Below are 21,979 nucleotides of genomic sequence, written 5' to 3'. Positions count from 1 at the left end.
GGCGGCGTTTCGGGGCGAGTTTTTCCTCGCGGGGCCGGCGAGAGAGCGGCGCGCACCGAGGGGGAGGGAGGGGGAGCATGCCCGGCTGGAGCCGGGCCTCGGGGCGCGCCCCGGCCGCCGTCCCCACCTCCGCCTCCTCCTTCTCCTCCTCCGTCTCCTCCTCCTCCTCCTCCTCTTCCAGTCCCGCCGCCGCCGCCGCCAACATGGCTGCGCTCCTGAGCCCGGGAGGCGGCCGCTGCTGAGCGCTCTCGCCGCCCGGGCCCCCAGCCCGCCCAGGCCCCGGCGCATGACCCCCGCGGCCTCGCGGCTCCCGGCGCGCTAGGGCGACCGCCAGCGCTCGCCGCCCCGAGGCGCCCGGGTCCCGACGCCGCCCGCCCGCCCGCTTCCCCGCCTGCGCGCGCGCGCCCGCCGGCCTCGGGGAGCCCGGGAGCCGTCCGGCCGGGCGGGGCGGGGCGGCCGCCACCATGGAGCCCCAGCGCCGGGAGCTGCTCGCCCAGTGTCAGCAGAGCCTGGCCCAGGCCATGACGGAGGTGGAGGCCGTGCTCGGGCTGCTCGAGGCCGCGGGAGCGCTGAGCCCCGGCGAGCGGCGGCAGCTGGACGAGGAGGCGGGAGGCGCCAAGGCGGAGCTGCTGCTCAAGCTGCTGCTGGCCAAGGAGCGGGACCACTTCCACGACCTGCGGGCGGCGCTGGAGAAGACGCAGCCTCACCTGCTGCCCATCCTCTACCTGAACGGCGTCGTCGGGCCGCCGCAGCCCGCCGAGGGCGCCGGTGAGTGTCAGACCCCTCTGCCCGGCCCCTCGCATCCGCCTTCCGCAACTCCTCTCTCCGGTTCTCCGAGAGGGGAGGTCGCGAGGGCCATTCATCTACCTGGCGCTGGCCGCGCGGAAAATTTGCTTTCCTTCAGCCCGCCCGGGGAGGGGCTGGTGCGTGGACCACCCCCCCACCGTCCCCCGCTTCCCACCTCCTGCAATCCCGCCCTTGCTGTGAACAATGCCCGGCACTGTAGGCCTTCATTCTCCAGGTGCCGCGGCACGCAGCGGGGTCCACTAGAGACCACCGGGTCCAGCCTGCGGGGCGACCTCGGAGGTATGTCTAGTCAGTCCCTTTTCTAAGACTTCATCCACCAGTCCTTTGAGAACCTCTGCTAGCCTTCAGTCAATGTTAAGGTCTAAAAGAATAGAACCCGGGCCAGGGCTGGTACTCCTGAATTTTGGTCCCTGGCACCCGGTTTCAGGACCGCTCGTGCCTTTTCACTTTCTGATTTTCTTAGCTCTCTCTGCTCTGAGCTCAAGTCTGTTTTGCTCGGCGAGACTTGTGGTTGACTCTGCACAATGCCTGCTAGGTTTCTTTGGAAACTGGGCCGGGAAAAGTTGGGGGGAGTTGCATTGCACCATGGGAAAATCTTAGTAGTAGCTGCTGGGGCTCAGGTCTTTCCCTGAGGGTGCGCTAGCTGTTTGAAGAGGGAAGGCTGGTGGCTGGTACCCTTGGATGGTGGGTGATGAATCCTTGAGTATTCCTGTGTATGTGTGTGTGTGTGTGTGTGTGTGTGGAGGTGGGTATTACTGAGAGTTGGTGACAACTGGTAGGCTTGGCGTGGCCTGTTTGGGGATTGTGGAAAGCCAGGCTTTTAGACAGGGAAGCTGAGGAAAGCATAGCTCTGAGGAAGGAAGAGCCAGCAATTGTTGGGCACCTACTGTTGTGACAGGCACTCTGCTTTGTCACGTTTAATTGTTACCACTCTGTGAGCTGTGATTCCTACTTTTCCAGAGAGAAAACTCCAGCTTGGACTGGTTAAGTCACTCAAAGTATTGGGCACCAGGAGTTTCCAATTATGACCCATTGTTTTATTTAACCCCTTTGGAGCCAGGAAGCAGCAAGTGCCACCTTTTCTGTGTCTTGTCTTTGTTTTAAAGTGAATGGAGAGGGCTGACAAACTGCCTGTAACAGCTTGTAGGCCACAGGCTGATGAGACCCGTTTATTTGGCTGTTAAAAGCCTGACTTATTAAGGAGATGATTTTATAAGCTGTTCCTGGTAACAGCTCCGTTGGATATTGGCCATCTCAACCGACTTTCTGTAGTGAAGGCAGCTGACATACAAAGACCGAACTGCTGGCTACACAGCAGATCGTTTCATTGGTGGCCCTCTGTCTCCACTGTGGGTTTCTGACTCTAGCATTTTCGTCTCTCAAATCTGCATTGTCCCCCAATTACGATCATTTATGCTGGTCAACCTAGTCCTCTCCTGGGATGATGGTTTGGAAGATGTTAAGAAGAGCTGTTGGATGTGGCTATGAGGATAATAAGGTCAGAGGGAAATCTCTTTGGGCTAACTTTTTATTCTTTTCTTTTTTAAAAATTAATTTTTTCATTGGAGTGCAATGTTATAGTAGTTTCTGCTGTTGGTTTCTCACTTTACTGAGTGAGTCAGCTAAGGGTATATCCTATAGCCCCTCTTTTGTACATTTCCTTCCCATTTAGGTCACAACAAAGCATTGTGTAGAATTCCCTGTGTTACACAGCAGGTTCTCCAGTTATTTACCTATTTTATACATAGTATCTTTTTAATTGCTTGCTGTCTGTCTAGCTGTCTGTGTTTGAAGGAAGAAATTGATCAAGGAAGCTGGAAGCTGGTGAAAGAATGCAGCCCCAGGTTCTGGGTGGGATGTGTTGAATCAGTGCTAGGTTTAATCTCTGGAATAGATGAATTGTCATTAATTAGGTCCCTCTCTTTTCCATGCCTGGTGGATAAGGTGGGGCTTCTCCGAGCTGAAGTTCTGGAAGCTGGTCTGACTTCTAAGGAAAGAATGAAATAAGGTTTGGATTTTATTCTCAAGGGCAGCTTTTCAGACCCTAGTTTTAACACAGTGTAGAGCTGTGTAGTAGCTTTTCAAAAGAAAGTTGTTCATTTTGGTTTGGTTGTTGTTCGCTAAGTTATGTCCGACTCTTGCGACCCCATGGACTGTAACCCACCAGCCCACCAGGCTCCCCTGTCCATGGGATTTCCCGAGCAAGAATATTGGAGTGGGTTGCCATTTCTTCCTCCAGGTGATCTTCCCGACTCAGGGATCGACCTGGGACTCCTGCATTGCAGGCGGTCTCTTTACTGACTGAGCCACGAGGGAAGCCCAATTTTAGTTAATAGTTTAGAAAAAAATAGGATGGCATTTGACCTGGTAAGATGCCATGTAGAGCTTTTGGGGGTGAGGGATGACATGGTGTAACATAAACCGCAGAGCCTTGGGATCTTTGTAAAGGATGAATTGCTGTGCAGTGATTTTTCCAGCATATTTTCTTGCAGCCAGGGAGCCCCTCGTATGTTCCAAAGCTCAGTGCCTAAAAGGACTGTTCAGGTTGAAGGGATAGAAGCACCGGTTTCATCCCCGAGGAGTCAAAGCCAGGGAGGCTCAGCCCTGTGTCCTGGTCTTTGCTCTCCCAGCAGGTCCCACTTGGCACACAGGTGCACAGCGCTGCCTGTCAGTCAGCCTTAGTGCAGGGCTCTTGTGGGAGCTCCAGGGAGAAACCTGTTGGCTTCCCAAGGACCCACAGCCTCAAGCGGAGGCGCCCTTGTCACTGTTTCTCCATCCAAGGTGCTGCCAGCACCCAGTTAAGGGCTCCCTTGCTGGATTCCGCATCCCACGTGGACCCCTGGCCTGGAATGCCCATCCCCTGGCTAGCGCTTGTGCGCTGTGGGACTTTGTTGTGAAAGGGAAAGTGAAGCCGCTCAATCGTGTCCGACTCTTTGTGACCCCGTGGACTGTAGCCCTCCAGGCTCCTCCATCCATGGAATTCTCCAGGCAAGAATACTGGAGTGGGTTGCCATTTCCTTCTCCAGGGGATCGAACCCCGGTCTCCCGCATTGCAGGCAGACAGACGCTTTAGCCTCTGAGCCACCAGGGAAGCGGGACTTTGTTGTGGTGCAGGGAAATGATGTCTGACAGCTCCCCATGTGGGGTCTGGAACTGGGGGAAACTGGCCTAGGTGGCACTGGGCAGGTAAGCAAATCGAACTTGTCTATTCTGCTCATGCTCAGTGAGAGAGAGCCCAGACGTTTATAATCTACCATGCTTAGGCCTGGAGTTTGAAGGTGACTAAGAAACCACAGTGTGGTTTTATTCTGGGGGGCAAGGGGGACTTCTGTAACAGAATTGACAGCACATTGCTATTGCGCATTTTCAATCTTACAGCATACTTTAATATCTCACTGAATCCTGTGGCACCCCGTGGCATGAGTGCCGCCTTTCCTGTGGACGCAGGGTTCCAGGCCTGTCTGTGAGATCTGAGGACAGACTGGAAGTCGCAGGGCAGAAGGGAGCTGGAGTCAGGCTAAGTGCAGCACTCCAGATTCCATGTCCTTGGTGGTTTTTCCTATTACCTGGGTAGGGCCTCCCATTACAGCTTCAAGCCATTTCCTGCATTGGGAGCTCTGTGGAATTTTGTAGCTTTCCCTTATCCCAGTACATGAATATTTAAGAAAGGAGTAGGTACCTTTGTCCCTGCTGGTGGTAGAGAGGAGAGAACTGTTCTCTTCTGATTGGCTCAGGTCTCTAGCTTTTCCCGCAGTTGTACCAGGATCAGGTTTGTTCACTTGGAACCCATGAGGTCCTTTGTTTTTTCTCTTTGATTCATTTGCCAGCATCTGGGTTTTCTCTCTTGAAGCTCCTCAACCGCCTGGCCCTGGGCCTCAGGGTCCTCGTCTGTGAGTTGGGGCTTCATGGCCTGCCTAAGCTACTGGGAGGCAAAATGTGATTGAGGAGGATCGAAGTGTCTGGTCCTGCACTTGGTGCAGACAGGGCCAGGGTGTGTAGGATGTAATTCCAGCCTGCCGCTTGCTGCCTAGGTGGGGGAATGGGACACTGAGAAGAGGGACATTATGAGACAGATCAACTGAGCGATAGAAATAGCATGGGGCTTGATGGTAACGAATCTGCCTGCCAGTGCGAGAGATGCAGGTTTGATCCCTGGGCCAGAAAGATCCCCTGGAGGAGGAAGTGGCAACCTGCTCCAGGATTCTTTCCTGGAAGATTCCATGGACAGAGGATCCTCGTGGGCTGCAGTCTGTGGGGTCGCAAAGAGTCAGACACAACTGAGCATGCACACCATCATCATCCTAACTCTGTCTACCACTCGCTCTCCCCACTCATCCACCTCCGGTGGCTCTAGTTACCATCTACACGTGGAGGGCTCCCCAGACTATTTTCCCAGCAGGCCTCTCAAGCGGTGCAAAAGTGGCAGAACAGGGCGACTGCTGGCTGCCCTCCCTCCTGTGCGTCCTGAGCCGAGTGTCTCCTCTCGTGCCCTCTGTGCCTCCTCTTGAGTTTCCTGGTGAGCTGACTGACTTGGCTTCGCTCAAATCAAGAGGATGGAGACAGTAGTGTTTGCTGAAGAAGCCGAGGAAGGCTCCGAGGAGGGGTTGTGGCTTGAGCACGGTGTTGAAGGGGTTCTCTGAGCGTGCAGAGGGGAAGGAGGAAGTTTTGGGTGGGAGAAACAAGAGCAGAGACCATGAGAGGAGCAGTATGTTTTCAGGTTGTAGAAATTAGACCAGCCTGAGTGAGCAGGGCTTTGGCATTGGCTCTAGATGGGTGGGGATGCAGAGGTAATCAGAAGGACCATGATGGCTAGGCGGAGCGAGGGGTTTATACACCACTTGGAGTTTAGGCTTTGTACACTTGTCAGGAATTAAAGCTGAAGGAGTTTTCTAAAAAGGAATAACCCTGCCAGGCGTTTCTGGTAGGAGGAGTGCAGTTGGCTGCTGATTGTAGGTGTGGATTATCTATTATTCATTAGAGGTTATCTGGACCTTTTATTGGCAGGCAGATTCCTCACCCTTGAGCTACCAGGGAAGCCCTCCTTTGGTTATTTTAATTGTGTTAAGAGGAAGTGATAGAAGAACTTGAAAGTAATGATTGAAATGAGATTTCTAACAGAAAGGCAGTTATTATTTATCCCTCGATGTATTAGATCAGGCACCTATGATCGCAGGCAACAGAAACTTGGCTCAAACTGTATTAGACAGGAAAGAGGGATTGATTGTATAATATTCCAAAACCTTGGAATGGATTGGGGTAAATGGCCTTTGGGTAATTGATCCTGAATGCCGTGGGCGTTTTCTATTAATGTCATCCTGGAACATGACCTCAGGCCCCTCTTGGCTTCATCTTCACAGCCTCTGACCAGAGAATAAAGGGAGCTGACTCCAATAAACCAGGCAGAAAAATCTCATGGAAGGATTGATTGGCTTAACTATGGTCACGTGTCCATGTGAGATCCAGCCTCTGTGGCTAGGGCTAGAGGGTTGGCCCAACCAATAGGGTAGCGTGATGGGATGCTGTGATTGATTGGCAGCTTGTACCAGTATGTCTGCTACATGTGGTCTCATCTTCATATGATGATATAGTTTGGTGTGGGCTGGGAGAGGTTGTCAGATTTTACTAGGTTTTAGACTTGAAGCTTTTTTAAAAAATATGAATTTATTTATTTTAATTGGAGGCTATTTACTTTACAGTATTTTAGTGGTTTTGCCATACATTGACATGAATCTGCCACGGGTGTACATGTGTTCCCCATCCTGAACCCCCCCTCCCACCTCCCTCCCCATCCCATCCCTCTGGGTCATCCCAGTGCACCAGCCCCAAGCACCCTGTCTCATGCATCGAACCTGGACTGGCGATTCTTTTCACATATGATAATATACATGTTTTAATGACATTCTCCCAAATCATCCCACCCTTGCCCTCTCCCACAGAGTCCAGAGACTGTTCTATACATCTGTGTCTCTTTTGCTATCTCACATACAGGGTTATCATTACCATCTTTCTAAATTCCATATATATGTGTTAGTATACTGTATTGGTGTTTTTCTGGCTTACTTTATATAATTGGCTCCAGTTTCATCCACCTCATTAGAACTGATTCAAATGCATTCTTTTTAATGGCTGAGTAATATTCCATTGTGTATATGTACCACAGCTTTTGACTTGAAGCTTTTTCATTCTCCTCTTTCACTTTCATCAAGAGGCTTTTCAGTTCCTCTTCACTTTCTGCTATAAGGGTGGTGTCATCTGCATGTCTGAGGTTATTGATATTTCTCCCAGCAATGTTGATTCCAGCGTGTGCTTCATCCAGCCTGGCATTTCGCATGATGTACTCTGCATATAAGTTAAATAAAGCATGGTGACAATATACAGCCTTGACTTACTCCTTTTCCAATTTGAAACCGGTCTGTTGTGTTCATGTCCAGTTCTAACTGTTGCTACTTGAGCTGCAGGCAGATTTCTCCGGAGCCAGGTAAGATGGTCTGGTATTCCCATCTCTTGAAGAATTTTCCACAGTTTGTTGTGATTCACACAGTCAAAGACTTTGGCGTAGTCAATGAAGCAGAAGTAGATGTTTTTCTGGAATTCTCTTGCTTTTTTTTGATGATCCAATGGATGTTGGCAATTTGATCTCTGGTTCCTCTGCCTCTTCTAAATCCAGCTTGAACATCTGGAAGTTCTCGGTTCACGTACTGTTGAAGCCTCACTTGGAGAATTTTGAGCATTACTTTGCTAGCTTGTGAGATAAGTGCAATTGTGTAGTAGTTTGAATATTCTTTGGTATTGCCTTTCTTTGGGATTGGAATGAAAATTGACCTTTTCTAGTCCTGTGGCCACTGCTGAGTTTTCCAAATTTGCTGGCGTATTGAGTGCAGCACTTTCACAGCATCATCTTTTAGGATTTGAAATAGGTCAACTGGACTTTAAGATTTTAAGCAAGACAGTTAGCCTTACTGAACGCATCTCCCTCTCTGTTGTTCAGTTATTCAGTTGTGTCTGATTCTGTGACCCCATAGGCTGCAGCACTCCAGGCTTTACTGTGCTTTGCCATCTCCCAGAATTTGCTGAAATTCATGTCCACTGAGTTGGTGATGCCATGGAACCATCTTGCCCTTTGTCATCCCCTTCTCCTCCTGCCTTCAATCTTTTCCAGCATCAGGGTCTTTTCCAAGGAGTCAGTTCTTCGCATCAGGTGGCCAAGTATTGGAGTTTCAGCTTTAGCATCAGTCCTTCCAATGAATATTCAGGATTGATTTCCTTTAGTATTGACTGATTTGATCTCCTCTCTCTCTACAGAATATTTAAAACAATAACTACTTCACTGTGCTATTTGACAATCCATGGTAGGAAAAAAGGAGCATCTATTACTATGGTGGGCAATGAAGCCTGGAGCCAGCCTTAGAACCAGAAGCTTGGGATTCTCCTGATGTATCTGAGGGTTATGTGAGAACTCCTTATAAACTCCTTATAAACGGATGCCGGGGTTGCTTTTACTGTGGCTGTGGATCACCAAGAGTAGAATGTAGCCTCCATGAGCCAAATTTGCTGTTGTATTCCCAATGCCTAGAATAGAGCCTGGCCCAGGATGGGCATTCAGTAAATTTCTATTGCATGGATAACTATTCAGCTGGTGTGGCGAATGAGTGATGTGTCCCTGTGAAGTCCAGATCCTCTTCAGAAATAGGTGCAGATTCCTAGGTGGTGACTTCACAGTGATAGAGGGCTGTGAAAGTGCGGGAAGGCCAGGGTGAGTTCCAGATGCACACACGGACATCCCCTCCCACTGTCTGTCTGTGATGGAAGCAGATGGCGTGACTTTGGTGTCGGAAGTCCCCAAGTCACGCCTCAGGTGCCAGCACTGTGGGACTGGCTGCCAGGAGGCCTGTGGGGCAACCCCATTACCAAGAGTTCTGGATGGGAATCTGCTCCTAACTGTGCAATGTCTTGACCTTTGATGAGCCTCTTAACTATCCAGGGCTTGTTTTTTTCCCAGTGAAAAGCTAGATGAGGTAAAGTTGGAAGAAGTTCAGGACTGCCTTGGTCCTCTAGGGCAGCAGTCCCCAACCTTTCTGGCACCAGGGACTGATTTCGTGGAAGACAACTTTTCCACGGGATGGGGAGGGGATGGTTTTGGGATGATTTAAGCAGATTACATTCGTTGTGCACTTAATTTCTAATCTAATGCCACTGTTGATCTGACAGGAGGTGCTGGTGCAGGGTTCTCAGAACTTGCAAGGTGGCATTAGGTCCAAGGAAACTTGGTGATGGGGTTGGATTAGACTTCTGAGACTTCTTCTAGCTCTGTACCACGCTCACTATTTTTTGATTTAGCATTAGTGTTGAGTGATTTTTGTACTGTGGCTTTCTATTTCCTGAAAAACTAAGCAGTGTAGGAGAAGTATTTTGTCTTTGTTTTTTTGGTCCACCTCATTCCAACCACCAGAGAAGGCAGTGGCAACCCACTCCAGTACTCTTGCCTGGAAAATCCCATGGACAGAGGAGCCTGGTAGGCTGCAGTCCACGGGGTGGCTAAGTCGGACACGGCTGAGTGACTTCACTTTCACTTTTTGCTTTCATGCATTGGAGAAGGAAATGGCAACCCACTCCAGTGTTCTTGCCTGGAGGATCCCAGGGACAGAAGAGCCTGGTGGGCTGCCGTCTATGGGGTCGGACACAACTGAAGTGACTTAGCAGCAGAGGCAGCATTCCACCCACCATCATGAGGGGGCTCTTTATTTTGTTTATCTTAGGAAGATGTGAGCCACACAGATAGTGGGCATAGAGCAAGAGGGCTGAACTGCCTGTCGTCCTGTGCAGTAGAGAGGCTGAACGTGTTCAGAAAATAATTTTAAATGGGATTGAGAAAAAAAAAAGGCGGGGGGGGGGTAGAAATGGGATTGAGTTGGGGAGATACTGTTTTTTTTTCTTTCTTTTTTTCTACCTTTTTCCCTGGGGCAGATTGCATATCTCTGGATTGTGTGTGTCTATTGATCTGTTTGAGACAGAGTTCCATGAAAGTGCTACAGAAATATTTTAAATTAAACAGATACTTTGAGTGTTCCATGTTTGCCATCCAATTTTGAACCCTTGGTGGGTAATTGTGGGGTGACTGTTGACCTTGATGTTTCATTTCACACTAAGGGTCATAATCCATTTGCTTTGTACTTTTTTTTAATATTGTGGTAAAATATACATAGCATAACATTTACCATTTGAAACATTTTTTGCTGTTTTTTTGCATTATGACAAAATATCTGTCACATTAAAATAATTCTCTTGTTCACTATTAAGTGTCCATTTCAGTGCTATTAAGTACATTCTCATTGTGCAACCATCCCCACCATCCATCTCTAGAACTTTTCTCATCTTACAAAACTGAAACTCTATCAATTAAACAATAACTCTCCATTCTCCCCTCCCCCCAGCCTCTAGCAACCATTCTATTATCCTTTCGGTCTCTGAATGGAACTGTTCTAGGTATCTCATAGAAATGGAATCATAGAGTATTCATCATTTTGTGACTGGCTTGTTTTCATTTAGCATCATGTCTTCATGGGTCATCCATGTCAGAATTTCCATTTAATTGTTAAATATTTAAAGAACACGTAATATAAAATTTACCACCTTAACCATTTTAAGTGTGCAGTTCCGAAGTGCTAAGTGTATTCTCATTGTTGAGTAAGAGATTTCTGGAACTTTGACATCTTGTGAAACTAAAACTACCCATTAAACAATAACTCCCCCTTCCTCCCTCCTCCACCTCTGGGGATCACCCTTCTGCTTGGTTGCTGTGAATTTGATTCCTTTAGCTAGCTTGTGTAAGTGGAATCGTACAGCATTTGTCTTTTTTGTGACTGGCTTATTTCACTTAGGGTAATATCCTCAACGTTCACCCATGTGGTGACATGTGACAGAATTTCCTTCCTTTTTAAAGACTGAATAATATTCCATTTCATGTATATACCACATTCTGTGTATCTATTCATCTGCCGATGGACTCTTGGGTTCCTTTCACCTCTTGTGACTAAAACTGCTGTGAACCATTCATGCACAAATACCTCTTTGAGGCCCTACTTTCAGTTCTTTTGGTTATACATCCAGGAGTGGAATTCTGTGTTAATTCTTTAAGGAATTTCCATACTGTTTGCTTTGAGTTGTAATTAAAGGAATTCCTACTGTCTACAGCACCTTGACTCAGGGGTGAGTGTCCTGCCTGGAGTCCCAGTGTATGTTTTATTATTTTCTAAAAATTGTGTAATTTTTCCCCCCAGACTCATTTTGGAAAGTCTCGAGACATTCCTTTTGGACTTTAAATGTTTTAGTAGTCATCTGTGGCTCTTTTGAGGACAGGAGTTGTAGACCATAGCATCCCAGCAGCGCTCATATCTGGCCAGGAGATGTTCACACATTTCCTTCATGTTTGCAGTGCTCATATCTCCATCCCCAGAGGCCTAGAAGTATGTTAGTTATTTCTGCTTTGTAGACACTTGCTCTTTATCCCATTCAGGGTTAGTTTGGTTATATAGACTTGAATCCAGGATAACTGGCTGTTAAGATTTTTCTTTAGAAAAACCTAGATCAGCATTTCCCACCAAAACGTCTTCTAAACAGTAGTTTGGTGGGATGTCAGGGATGGTATTTGTAAAAGGGTCCTGTGGTTAAGTACATTTGAGCAGTGTTGTTTTGAGAAGGTCCTGCAGGCTCCTTTAGTGGGAGCCTCTCAAGCCACCAGTAAGCCTGTCTTGGGACTTCACTGGAGTGGGTTCACTGCAGTGTTTCCCAAACTGATTTGACCACAAAGCCCTTTTTCATTGAGCATCTTGCAACATAAGTGTTCTGAGAAGTGCTCTCTCGGGAAACTTTAGCATTAGTGCAGGGAGTTGGAACATCAATGTATACCATCATTTTTTGAATTTTCTCACAACTCTTTCACTCAAGGAACCAAAAACCTTAAATTCTGATACCAGCTGAAATGGGCATATGATTCTGGGGCTATTGGATTTTTTTTTTTTTTTTTTTTGCTACGTTGCTGATTCTGACGTGTAGTGGATTCTGGGACCAGTAGATTTTTAGGGAAGAGTGTGTGATCCTGTCTAAGTAAGAAGTGTGACCTCTCTGGGCCTTCATTTCCCTAATGTAGCTCAATAAGAATGGTCTTGTTCATGATGATTAGTGTTTGAGATGGTTAAACCTCTTGTCGTCTTCTCTAAGACTGAGCTTTGGTCCATAGTTGGGGTTTCTGAGGGGAACCTTGGAAGGATTTGTAGAGACCTGTCCTGGTGGTTTGGTGACTGTAGGTTCTGGATTGGTTAACTGTTGTGTGAATCTTTCTGAGCCCTGGGGAGTTGTTGGGCTGGAGATTTGGAAGATGGCCTGGAGAATGATGTTACTTCTGAAAAGATGGGTGATACAGCTGAATGACGAGGTAGCCTAAGCATCACTGATGGGTTTGGAGCCCAGGAGTAAGGCCACAAAGAGCTGAGTGTCATGAGCCCAAACTTGGGGAACCCCCACAAGTTTAAATCTTGGGTCTTCCATCTTAGGCTATGTGATTTTAGCAAATTGCTTAACCTCTGTGGGTTTTCTTTTTCCTTATCTGTCAAAGGACTAACATTCTCCTCGTAGGGCTTTGGTGAGGATCTAGGAGATTTATGTGGAGTGAGGGGAAGCTATTGCTGCTGCTTCTGCTCTAGGAGGTACCTGCCCTTGAGTGGAGAGCCAATCCCCTAACTGTCCTTGGAATCAGGAAGTGTCATAGGGTACAGAGAGATGCTCAAGGGAGGGTGGAGAGTGTGCCGTGGACCTGGAAGTTCACATTCCTGGGGCTGCTCAGAACACACCTTCACAGTGCTTTGGTCCTGGGGTCTGCAGTTAAGGAGGGCATTGCCATGAGCTGTGAGGAGTTCAGCTCCAAAAGGACCCAGGGAAGAGTTATTTTAAAGGAAAGGTGACTTAGAGGGGCTTGGATGCCTGTTTTCAGATGGACATGGAGGGGTGATGAGACCTGATTTTTTCTGACCCCAGAGAGCTAACTGGTAGAAGATACTGGGAGATAGAATTGAGTCCAATATAAGGAAGAACCTTTCTCTCTCCCTCCTATCTTCATTTGAAACTATATATTATAAAATACTCAAACATGTGCAGAGATTACAAATTCCCAGCTCCCAAACTTTTGTTTTCTATAATATTTTCAGACAAATCCCAGCCATCATATTGCTTTCTCCATAAATACTTAAGGAAGTGTCTCTAAGAGATAAAATCTTAAAAAAATGTTTTTTTTTTTTTTTTTTTTTTACAGCTGACTGTATTAACAGTTTATGTCATCTCATATCCAACTGATATTCAGTTTTCCTTAATGGGCTTCCCTGGTGGCTCAGATGGTAAAGAATCCGCCTGCAATGTAGGAGACCTGGGTTTGATCCCTGAGTTGGGAAGATCTCCTGGAGAAGGGAACAGTTATCTACTCTGGTATTCTGGTCTGGAGAATTCCGTAGACAGAGGCTCTGGTGGGCTACAGTCCCTGGGGTTGCAAAGAGTCGGACACGACTGAGTGACTTTCACACTTTGCTTATTGCTTATTGCCTTTTTATTGATGGTTCATTTAAATCAGGATTTTAATAAGGTCCACACATTAATAAGGTTGCCTGGGACCCTTCCCTGGGCTTTTTGTTTAGGGAAGAGCTTGTTTTCATGGTCTGTGCCATCCAGCTATGGAGTGGACTGTGAAAGGTGGTGACATTCCTTCCCTGAGAGTCCACGTAGATGCTGGATGAGCATAGGGTGGTTATGTTAAGGAGCGGATTGTGGAGTCTGATCACAAACCCATGTAGCTCCAGGTTCCTCACGGGAGTGTAACAGACAATTAAATGGAAACAACATATGTGAAATGTAACTGTTTATGAGTTAGATTATTTTATTTTTTTAGCTGTGGGATTTTTTTCACTAACTGGACTCTTAGGTAAGTAAGCCGGATATATAAGCTAGACAGGGGCCATGGAGGCTTGATGCTTGCCCCTTTTCCTTGTGGACTCCCTGAGGTGCCTCCATAGGGTTCTTTGGGTTCTCAGGATTCCTTGGAACTGAGTTTGGAAACCACTGTGCTTGGATGCTTTTATTGTAAGATGCTCTCTATGATGAGAGAAGTGAAGAGCCACCCAAAGTCTCACCTTCTTTTGCCTGAACTGAGCTGGGTTAGTGAGTGACAACGAGATGCAGAGGCTGTTTTTGCACCAGATACTCTTGTCTTTGCCTGTTTCCTCTGTTTACCTTTGTAGGTTTTCTTTGGGGATGAACCATGCTCTCAAAAATGACAAATGACCAACTACTTAAAAAAACTATTCTCTGTTACCCAAGGCAGTGATGGGAAGGAGCAGAGTGAAACCTCATCAGATGGGGTCAGGTGGAAAATGTTACCTTTTTTGAAAAATTATTTTTAAAAAAATAACATCACTGACTGGCCCTACCCCTACATTGCCTAAGAGAATGGTTAGTTGCTGATGCATAAATAAGCTGCTTCTGACCTGCAGCCTGCAGGTGGGGTTCCTGGAGCTGCCTGTGTGGAAAGCCAGCAGAGATCATCGCTTGTGACTCTGAGCTGTGGCCTTGGTGGCTGTCTCAAGCCAGGGTGTGTTTTCTCTGCCCTCCGTGTTTTTCTAGGTGTGGCCTCTTTCCCTGGTGGCTCTCAGGCTTCTTTCTGGGTCAATTTCAGGTTACTTGTCTGGATGGTAACTAACTCCTTAACATGGCCTGGGATCCCCAGACAAATATTCTTGTCTATCACTTTGACCATTGTAAATCTGCTGTTCAAATGTGATGAAAATCTATCCAGCCAAGACTGAGTGAGAGGATAACAAACCACATGGGAAGAAACTTAATTGTATTTTTAAATTATGATGTAAGAAGGCATACTTCTAAATAAATATAATGACCTTTTTAATAGTCACGATAACTTCCATTCTTCTTGCTCAGGGTAACCTCTTTTTCGTCTTATCTGGCCAGAACTTTCATTTCCTGTTTATGTTTCTTAAGCAGCTTAAGATTGTTGAGTATCACGGCTGGAAGGGATCTTAGAGATGACTTTGCCCAGACTGCTGATTTTAGAAATGAGAGCTAGCAGTCCAGAGACACAAAGGGGCTCCCCCAGGCGCTCATAGTGTGCCCTGGCGGAGCCGGACGCAGGGTCCAGGTTTCTCCACAGGCCAGAACTCCTTCCCAGTCTTCTCTGCCAGCCACAGCCTGGGCGGGGAGTCTCAGAGCCTTGGCTCGTTTTTCCTGATCTGGGCCTGGCTTTGCAGGCAGCAGCCTTTCCAGCATGTGACAGGGCATCACAGCAGTTCATGAGTTGTACTGCAGCTCTCCTTCCTGACCATTAAGAAAAATCAGATGATGCAGGTGGTATTAATATTTATGTTCCACTAATGGGTGGACTAGGCCAAAAGAAGTTCTTCAGCTTCTCGGGGCCTCCAGCTGCTGAGAGGAGACTGGGTAGGCTTTGAAGTCCGTGTCCGTTTCTTTAGAGAGTCTGCATTTGTCCTGTACCCTGGCCCATCCTGGGAAGGTTCCCATTGAGATTTCTGTGTCCCACGCCTTGGGCACCCTTTCTCTTCTTCATGACAGTGTTCATTCATCCAGCAGACATGTTCTGAGCACCTGTCACACAGAGGGTACTGTTTGGATGCAAACGTAGGACGTGACAACTACATTTAGTGCTGAGTCAGAGAATGGGTCTGATGTTGGCAGGAGGTACCTCCTTGTCTCATTCTTTATATGACACAGCAAAAACTTCCAGCGCTGACTGCTGTGGCTTCTTAGTGCTTAGTCACAGGACAGAGTTCAAGCAGCAGAATGACGCCACCAAGCCTCTTGCCTCAGAAGGACAGCCTTTAATAAAGATAAGAGGGTAAAGGCCATGTGAACACTGAGCTGGCCCACCCCCATGGCCAACCTCAGTGGAAACTGGATCCAGGAAACGGCAAGAAAATAAACAAAACTAAAATGTGCTGGCTGTGGGTCCTTCTCTTGGAAAAAATATAGCTGAGCCTGAAACAGCTTAGAATTTATGGCCTGAGTGCGGGTTTATGCAGGGACTGTCTATGCTGCTAACTCATTTCTTTTTTTAAATTTTTGTTTAAACTTTTTATTTCTTTTTGGTTGTTTTTATTTATTTATTTATTTAGGGGTCTCTGTTGCTGCGTGCGGGCATTCTCTAGCTGTGGCGAACAGGGGGCTACTCTCTAGCTGTGGCGCACCGGCGTCTCATTGTGGTGGCTGCTCTTATGGCGCGTGGGCCCTAGAGCAGGCAAACTTCAGCAGCTGGGGCATGTGGGCACGCGGGCTTAGCTGTCCTGTGGCATGTGGGATCTCCCTGGACCAGGGTGTTCCCTGCATTGCAAGGCAGATTCTTAACCACTAGACCACCAGGGAAGCCCCTCTCCTAACTCATTTCTGATAGAAAATGGCAGACCGCTTTTATGAATCTTGTCGTATATTGTCACCCATTTTATGAACTCAGGGAGAGGACACAAAACAGAGACCGTTTGTCTTTGCTTTCCACGGGGAGTTGTGGAATTTCACATAGGCTCCTGTTTCTGCCCTGAGTCTCCTGTACATTAAGGCTTCCCATATGCAGACTCAGCGGAGGCAGTCAGTGTCTTGCATGAGATCATTCAGCCTTTGGGGTAGAGCCCAGACAGAAGTGGAGCCAGGTTTTATCCGTCCATCTGCAGGGACCGGCTACCTACTCGTCTGCCCACCCGTCATCCATCCAGTGTGCACCTGGTCAGTGCTCCACCCAGGCGCTAAATGTTGAGCTTGCAGAGAGGAGCACGTTAGCCTCGCTCGTGAATGACAACCACAGTCCCATACTGGACACCCCGACCTGGATCTGCCCTTTCAGATGGAAATTATGTCCTATTCTTCCTCAAAGGTTTTCATTTCTGCTTGCACTGTCTAGACTGGAGCTTTTAGAAATCCTGAAAAGTAATCAGCTTAGCTTATCGACTTCCTACTCCTCTACTCCTCACCTTCCATTTTGTGGTTTGTAAAGCAGATGCGAGTGTGTTTGGTTACAAAAATCTATAAGATTCTCGAAAGGGTGACTGAGAAGATGGCTGCTGCCCACCGGGAGTTTATTATCTCATTGGAAAGCCCAAGCCCGAGGGAGCCGGTACCGCCTAAAGGTTGGTGTACGATGAGCTGGTGCGGGTGGGCGGCTGGCAGGCTGGGTGGGCGCTGGAGAGGGGCAAGGAGGAAGGCTGGCCTAATGAGGCAGCATGCACAGTAGGGGCAGCAGGCTTGGGAGAAAATTCATTCTGTGAAGAGTGGGTCTTCATGGGAATTCCGAGCTCCTGTTTAGACCATGTACTCAGCAGGCCCTGGGAAAGTGGGGTCAGGATAACCGGAAGGCATAGGGGAGGGCTGGCTGTCACATCCAGTCATGCTGCCTGCACCTGTACCTCTGTGAGGCCACCTGAGCCCGGGCGTCCTAGGCGAATAGGTGGAGTTGGCATGGGCAGGAGGGTGGTTTGTGGAGTGTGGGAGAGGGCACTGTGGCCAGAAGATGGTGGGGGGAGGGGGTTCAGACCGACTGGTCAGCCTCCTTGGAATCCCTGAAATCGTTGGCTTTCTGTGAGCTGTTAGATGGATTAGAAGGCCTTCTTTTTCCTCCTAAGTTTGAAGTCTGAGAATTATAGCTGGGATGTTTAGAAATGGGTTACAAGGGCTTCCCTGGTGGCTTAGATGGTAAAGAATCTGCCTGCAATGCAGGAGACCCGGGTTCAATCCCTGGGTTGAGAAGATCCCTTGGAGAAGGGAATGGCACCCTACTCCAATATTCCAGCCTGGAGAATCCCCATGGACAGAGGAGCCTGGTGGGCTACAGTCCATGGGTCCCAAAGAGTCGGATGTGACTGAGCAGCTAACACTTTTCATACTTTCCAAGTTCTCCAGGAGACTTGAGACCCATTCCCATTTGCTGGCCTTCTCTTTGGGGAGGAGAAGGGAGTGGTTGAAGAGTGAATTGGCTGAGGGGGAACAAGTGATCACTGCCCTCTAGCTGTGTCCCCATGGCTATCTCATATAGGCTCGGCAAGCCTTGTCTCTGGTGGGGACTGCGATGTCACCTCCTTCTGAGCTGGTGTGAAAGCAGGTGCGTGATGTGGGCAAATGGTCCCATGCACGTGGATGGTTGTGTGCCCTGCAGGTGTGCTGTGCAGGTGATAGGTGTTTCTGTTGCATAGGATACTTGTCTAGTTTTGTATTTTTTCATTTGACCTCGGTCACACTTTGGGGGTCCTTACTCCACCTTACGGTGAGGGGACAGATGGGAGAGGTTAGGTCACTCAGGAATCAGGTTAGTCAAATTGCCAAGCACCTGTGTCTGAGTCAGGAAGTGGGTTCAAATCTTGGATCTCTGCTTACTCTGACCATGGGCAAGTCACTTTCCCTCTCTGTGCCTTGGTTTCCTCATCTGTGAAATAAGAAGCATAATAGGACCTTGTCTTGTAAGAATTAAAGGAGCTACTATTTGTGAAGTGTTGAGAGCAGTTCCTTGCACCCAGTAGACACTATGTAAGCTGTAACTTGTTTTATTATTGATGCCCCAATCCCAGGGCTCTTAAGCACCACCCTACACTGACTTCTGGGGCAGCTTGGTTGGTTTGTTCCCCCTTCTGTCTCATGCTCAGGGTATGGTCCACAAACCAGTGCTGGCCTGTAAACTCTTGGCTCCTGATCCACGATGAAGTTAGCACAGAGATTGGAATCGGCATTTAGCAATCTTGAAAGCAGTTTGACCTTGCTGGGACGCATTGAACAGGTAGACTGCTTCAGGTGCTGTCAGATCACACGGGGAGTCACGTGTGGTAGGAACTGTGCATAGCAGTGCTCGGTGGTGCAACTGTGTGATGACAAAGAAGTGAAGGAGCCCGAGAACCCCTTGTCGCTTATTCTTGAACAGTCGTGTCCTTGCGAGGATCCTCCGCCCACCAGAGCGGGTGGGACCCAGGACGTTTTGCAAGGCGGTGCTTGATGTTTGTGCTTTGTCAGTCTGTAGTGAGCTTTCCCAGTGGAGGTTTTCATTAAGGAGCAATTGTTTCCATCAGTGCCGCTGACGCTTACCATGGCAAATGCTTTTCTTATTGCTCTCCTAGTAGGCATGGTTCTGGCACGTTTGGTAAGAATTGGCTTTGAACGCTCCTTTTCCACCTCTTAGACTGCGCAGAAACTAGAAAGCTAGATGATGTCAGTGGACGGCAGGGTGTGGGGTGGTGGGGACTCACCCCTGCTGGGACAGCTGTCCTGTAGCCTCTGGCAGGGCTGCTGCTGAGCCCTGACCCTGCAGGCCCTCTCCTGGATGCCAGCGCCCCAGGCTCCCTCCCAGTCCCTGCAGGGGTGCTGCAGAGCTCTGTGGGTGGCATCCGTCCCTGGGAGAGGTGACAGTGCAGTGCATCCGAATGACTGAGACACACCCATGGCGATGGGATGGAGTGTAAAGCACAGTGCTTGGTGAAAAAGTAGGGAGTAGAGCGAGGTGGACACTGCAGTGCTGTGTAAATTAATAAGACGAAACAATGCCCATTTTGCAAGAACACAAAGGAAAAGAGCAATGGTCGCCTCTGTGCCTGGGGGAGAAGAGTGGAAGAGAAATGGGAGTAAAAGGAAATAAATAAGACGAGAGGTGAAAAGGAAACATCACTTTTCTAGGGGCTGCTGTCCTCCAGGGAAAGGTCTTTTGCTTGCTCCCGACTGGGCTGCTCCAGACGGCCTGGCTTCTGATGGTGTAGCATCTGTGTGTTTTGGCTGATCTGGCAACCTCAGGCAGATTGCTCACCCAAAAATGGCCTCAGTGAAGAGTTTCCCAAGCCAGTGCAGGGCTGCTGTAGTCACTAGTAGGGGAGGGGCAGCTGTAGTTTGTGGAACAGTTGACTCAGTGACTCCAAAGGGATGTGGGTGTTTATGATATTCATCTAGGTGATTGTGGGGAGGTGACCAACTCTTATTTTTAATTTAAAAAATTTTTTATTGGATTATAGTTGCTTTATAGTGTTGTGTTTTAATAGTTTCTGCTATACAGCAATGTAAATCATCTGTATATATACATATGCATGGATGTGTGCTTGTTCAGTCGCTCAGTTGTGTTGGGCTCTTTGCGACCCATGGACTGTAGCCCGTCAGGCTCCTCTGTCCATGGGATCCTCCAGACAAGAATAAGGATTTGCTATTTCCTCATCCAGGGGATCTTCCCAATCCAGGGGTTGAACTCGCGTCTCTTGCATTGGCAGGTGGATTCTTTACCACTTAGCCCCCTGGGAAGCCCTACATATACATATATCTCCTCTTTTTTAGATTTCCTTATCATTTAGCTCACCACAGAGCATTGAGTAGAATCCCTGTGCTATACAGTAGGCTTTCGTTGGTCATTTTGTACATAGGATCAACAGTGTATATATGGCAATCCCAATCCCCCAGGTCATCCCGCCCCGACCCTGATCAACACTTGGTTTAAACGTGGCGTTGGGAATCTGTGTCAGCAGTGCTTGCAGTAGCCCACATTCACCTCTTGGCCATAGTGGGAAAGTGGGTAGTCACCATTGAAGTCAGTTCTTTAGAAAGACAGCTCTGTTGTGTTTGTTGAGCTTTTGATGCCATGTGCTGCAAGGGAGATGGAGGTTTTAGCTACAGGAAGGTAGAGTCCAGCAGTACATGAACTGAGAACTTCCAGATATTCAAGCTGGTTAGAAGAGGCAGAGGAACCAGAGCTGAAGTTGCCAACATTTGCTAGATCATAGAGAAAGCAAGGAAATTTCAGAAAAACATCTACCTTTCTTTCATTGACTATGCTAAAGCCTTTGACTGTGTGGATCATAACAAACTGGAAAACTCTTAAAGAGATGGGAATACCAGACCGTATTACCTGTCTCCTGAGAAACCTGTATGTGGATCCAGAAGCAATAGTCAGGGTAAGGAGCAACTTTTTAATTGCCAGCAGTCACTGCTTTAGGAAAGGGAGTGAGCTCCCAGCTGCTTTAAGTATTCAAGCAGAACCTCGGGGGTGGCAGGGAAGGTGTTTTTCTTGTCTCATGTTCATGGTTGAACTAGATGCCGTCTGCCGTCCTTCCTCCCCTAACTGAACCGGGCTTCACATTTTAAGTCTGACGCTGGTCATTAAAATAATCAGTTAAAAAATATAATTAGCCATGTTCATGGTAGAGAATTTGGAAAATTCAGGTAATCAAAAGAAGGTACTTTTACCTTCTTTTATTTTGCAGATACTTTTACTAACTGGAGCTAAATACTATAAAGCTTTTTTAAGAGAGTGAACAAAGGAATCGTTTTCTATGGATGCACGTATCAGAATATGTCACCGGTCCCCCTTGATTGGAAATTTAGGAATGTCTTATTTTTCAGTTGGGCTTCCCTGGTGGCTCAGATGGTAGAGAATCTGCCTGCAATGCAGGAGACCTGGGTTCAATCCCTGGGTCAGGAAGATCCCCTGGAGGAGGGCATGGCATCCCACTCCAGTATTCTTGCCTAGAAAATCCCCATGGACAGAGGAGCCTGGTGGGCTCCAGTCAATGGGGTCACAGAGAGCCCAACGTGACTGAGCGACTAACACTTTCACTTTTACTTTTCAGCATATATCATGTGGCCATGAGGATCTGTGTACTTTTTCATTTCCTTGGGGTACCTATCTGGAAGTGGGGCTATTGGGTCAAAGGGTGTGAACATCTTTAAGTCTGGTGATAAAAATCGCCAGGCTCGTGGCATTGATTCTGAGTTCCTCCTAGGTTCCTCTCCAAGCAGGTTTTTGGGTCCTCATCTTCAGAATCCCCTGGGAAGCGTCTGAAAAGTGAAGACTCCCTAGCCCCTCCCTAGGTCTCCTGAAACAGAACCCGAGAGTGGGCTTGCCTCTCACCTTCATTTCGCCAGCGCCCGGGAGAGCCTTCCCCTAGCGCATGGTGCTTTCTCAGCGTCTGAGCCTGCCCAGGGAAGGGAAGCAGGGAAGCGTCTGTTCTCCCATCTAAGGGAGAACTGGGATGTGCTTGCAGGTCTGGGAGGCTCTGGAGTGGGAAGTGTCCTGTTTAGGGACCTACCGCTGGCTGCTGTTTCTCTTATCTGTTAAGTGGGAGTCTCTACTGTTTTGATGAGCTGGGTGTCCTCCGTGTAT

The 21,979-nt window shown here is 48.1% G+C and overlaps 1 protein-coding gene across 4 annotated transcripts in view; it reads left to right on the top strand.

Moving 5' to 3' along the window:
• Nucleotides 1-373: 373 nt before the first annotated feature.
• Nucleotides 374-21,979, top strand: part of DLG5 (discs large MAGUK scaffold protein 5) — a 120,303-nt gene continuing 98,697 nt past the window's right edge. For 2 of the 4 annotated variants that reach the window (XM_069572549.1, XM_069572548.1), the window contains exon 1: nucleotides 376-768. In XM_069572549.1, coding sequence (XP_069428650.1) covers nucleotides 465-768 — 304 coding nt within the window. In that variant the 5' untranslated portion in view covers nucleotides 376-464. Of the gene's footprint in view, nucleotides 769-21,979 lie in introns of all 4 variants that reach the window. The other 2 variants (XR_011253131.1, XM_069572550.1) reach the window with 2 other exon arrangements.

This window comes from Ovis canadensis, chromosome 25 (genome assembly GCF_042477335.2).
Source record: "Ovis canadensis isolate MfBH-ARS-UI-01 breed Bighorn chromosome 25, ARS-UI_OviCan_v2, whole genome shotgun sequence".
NCBI lineage: Eukaryota > Metazoa > Chordata > Mammalia > Artiodactyla > Bovidae > Ovis > Ovis canadensis.
The sequence above is the reverse complement of the archived record's forward strand: the minus strand, read 5'-3'. Positions and strand labels throughout refer to the sequence as shown.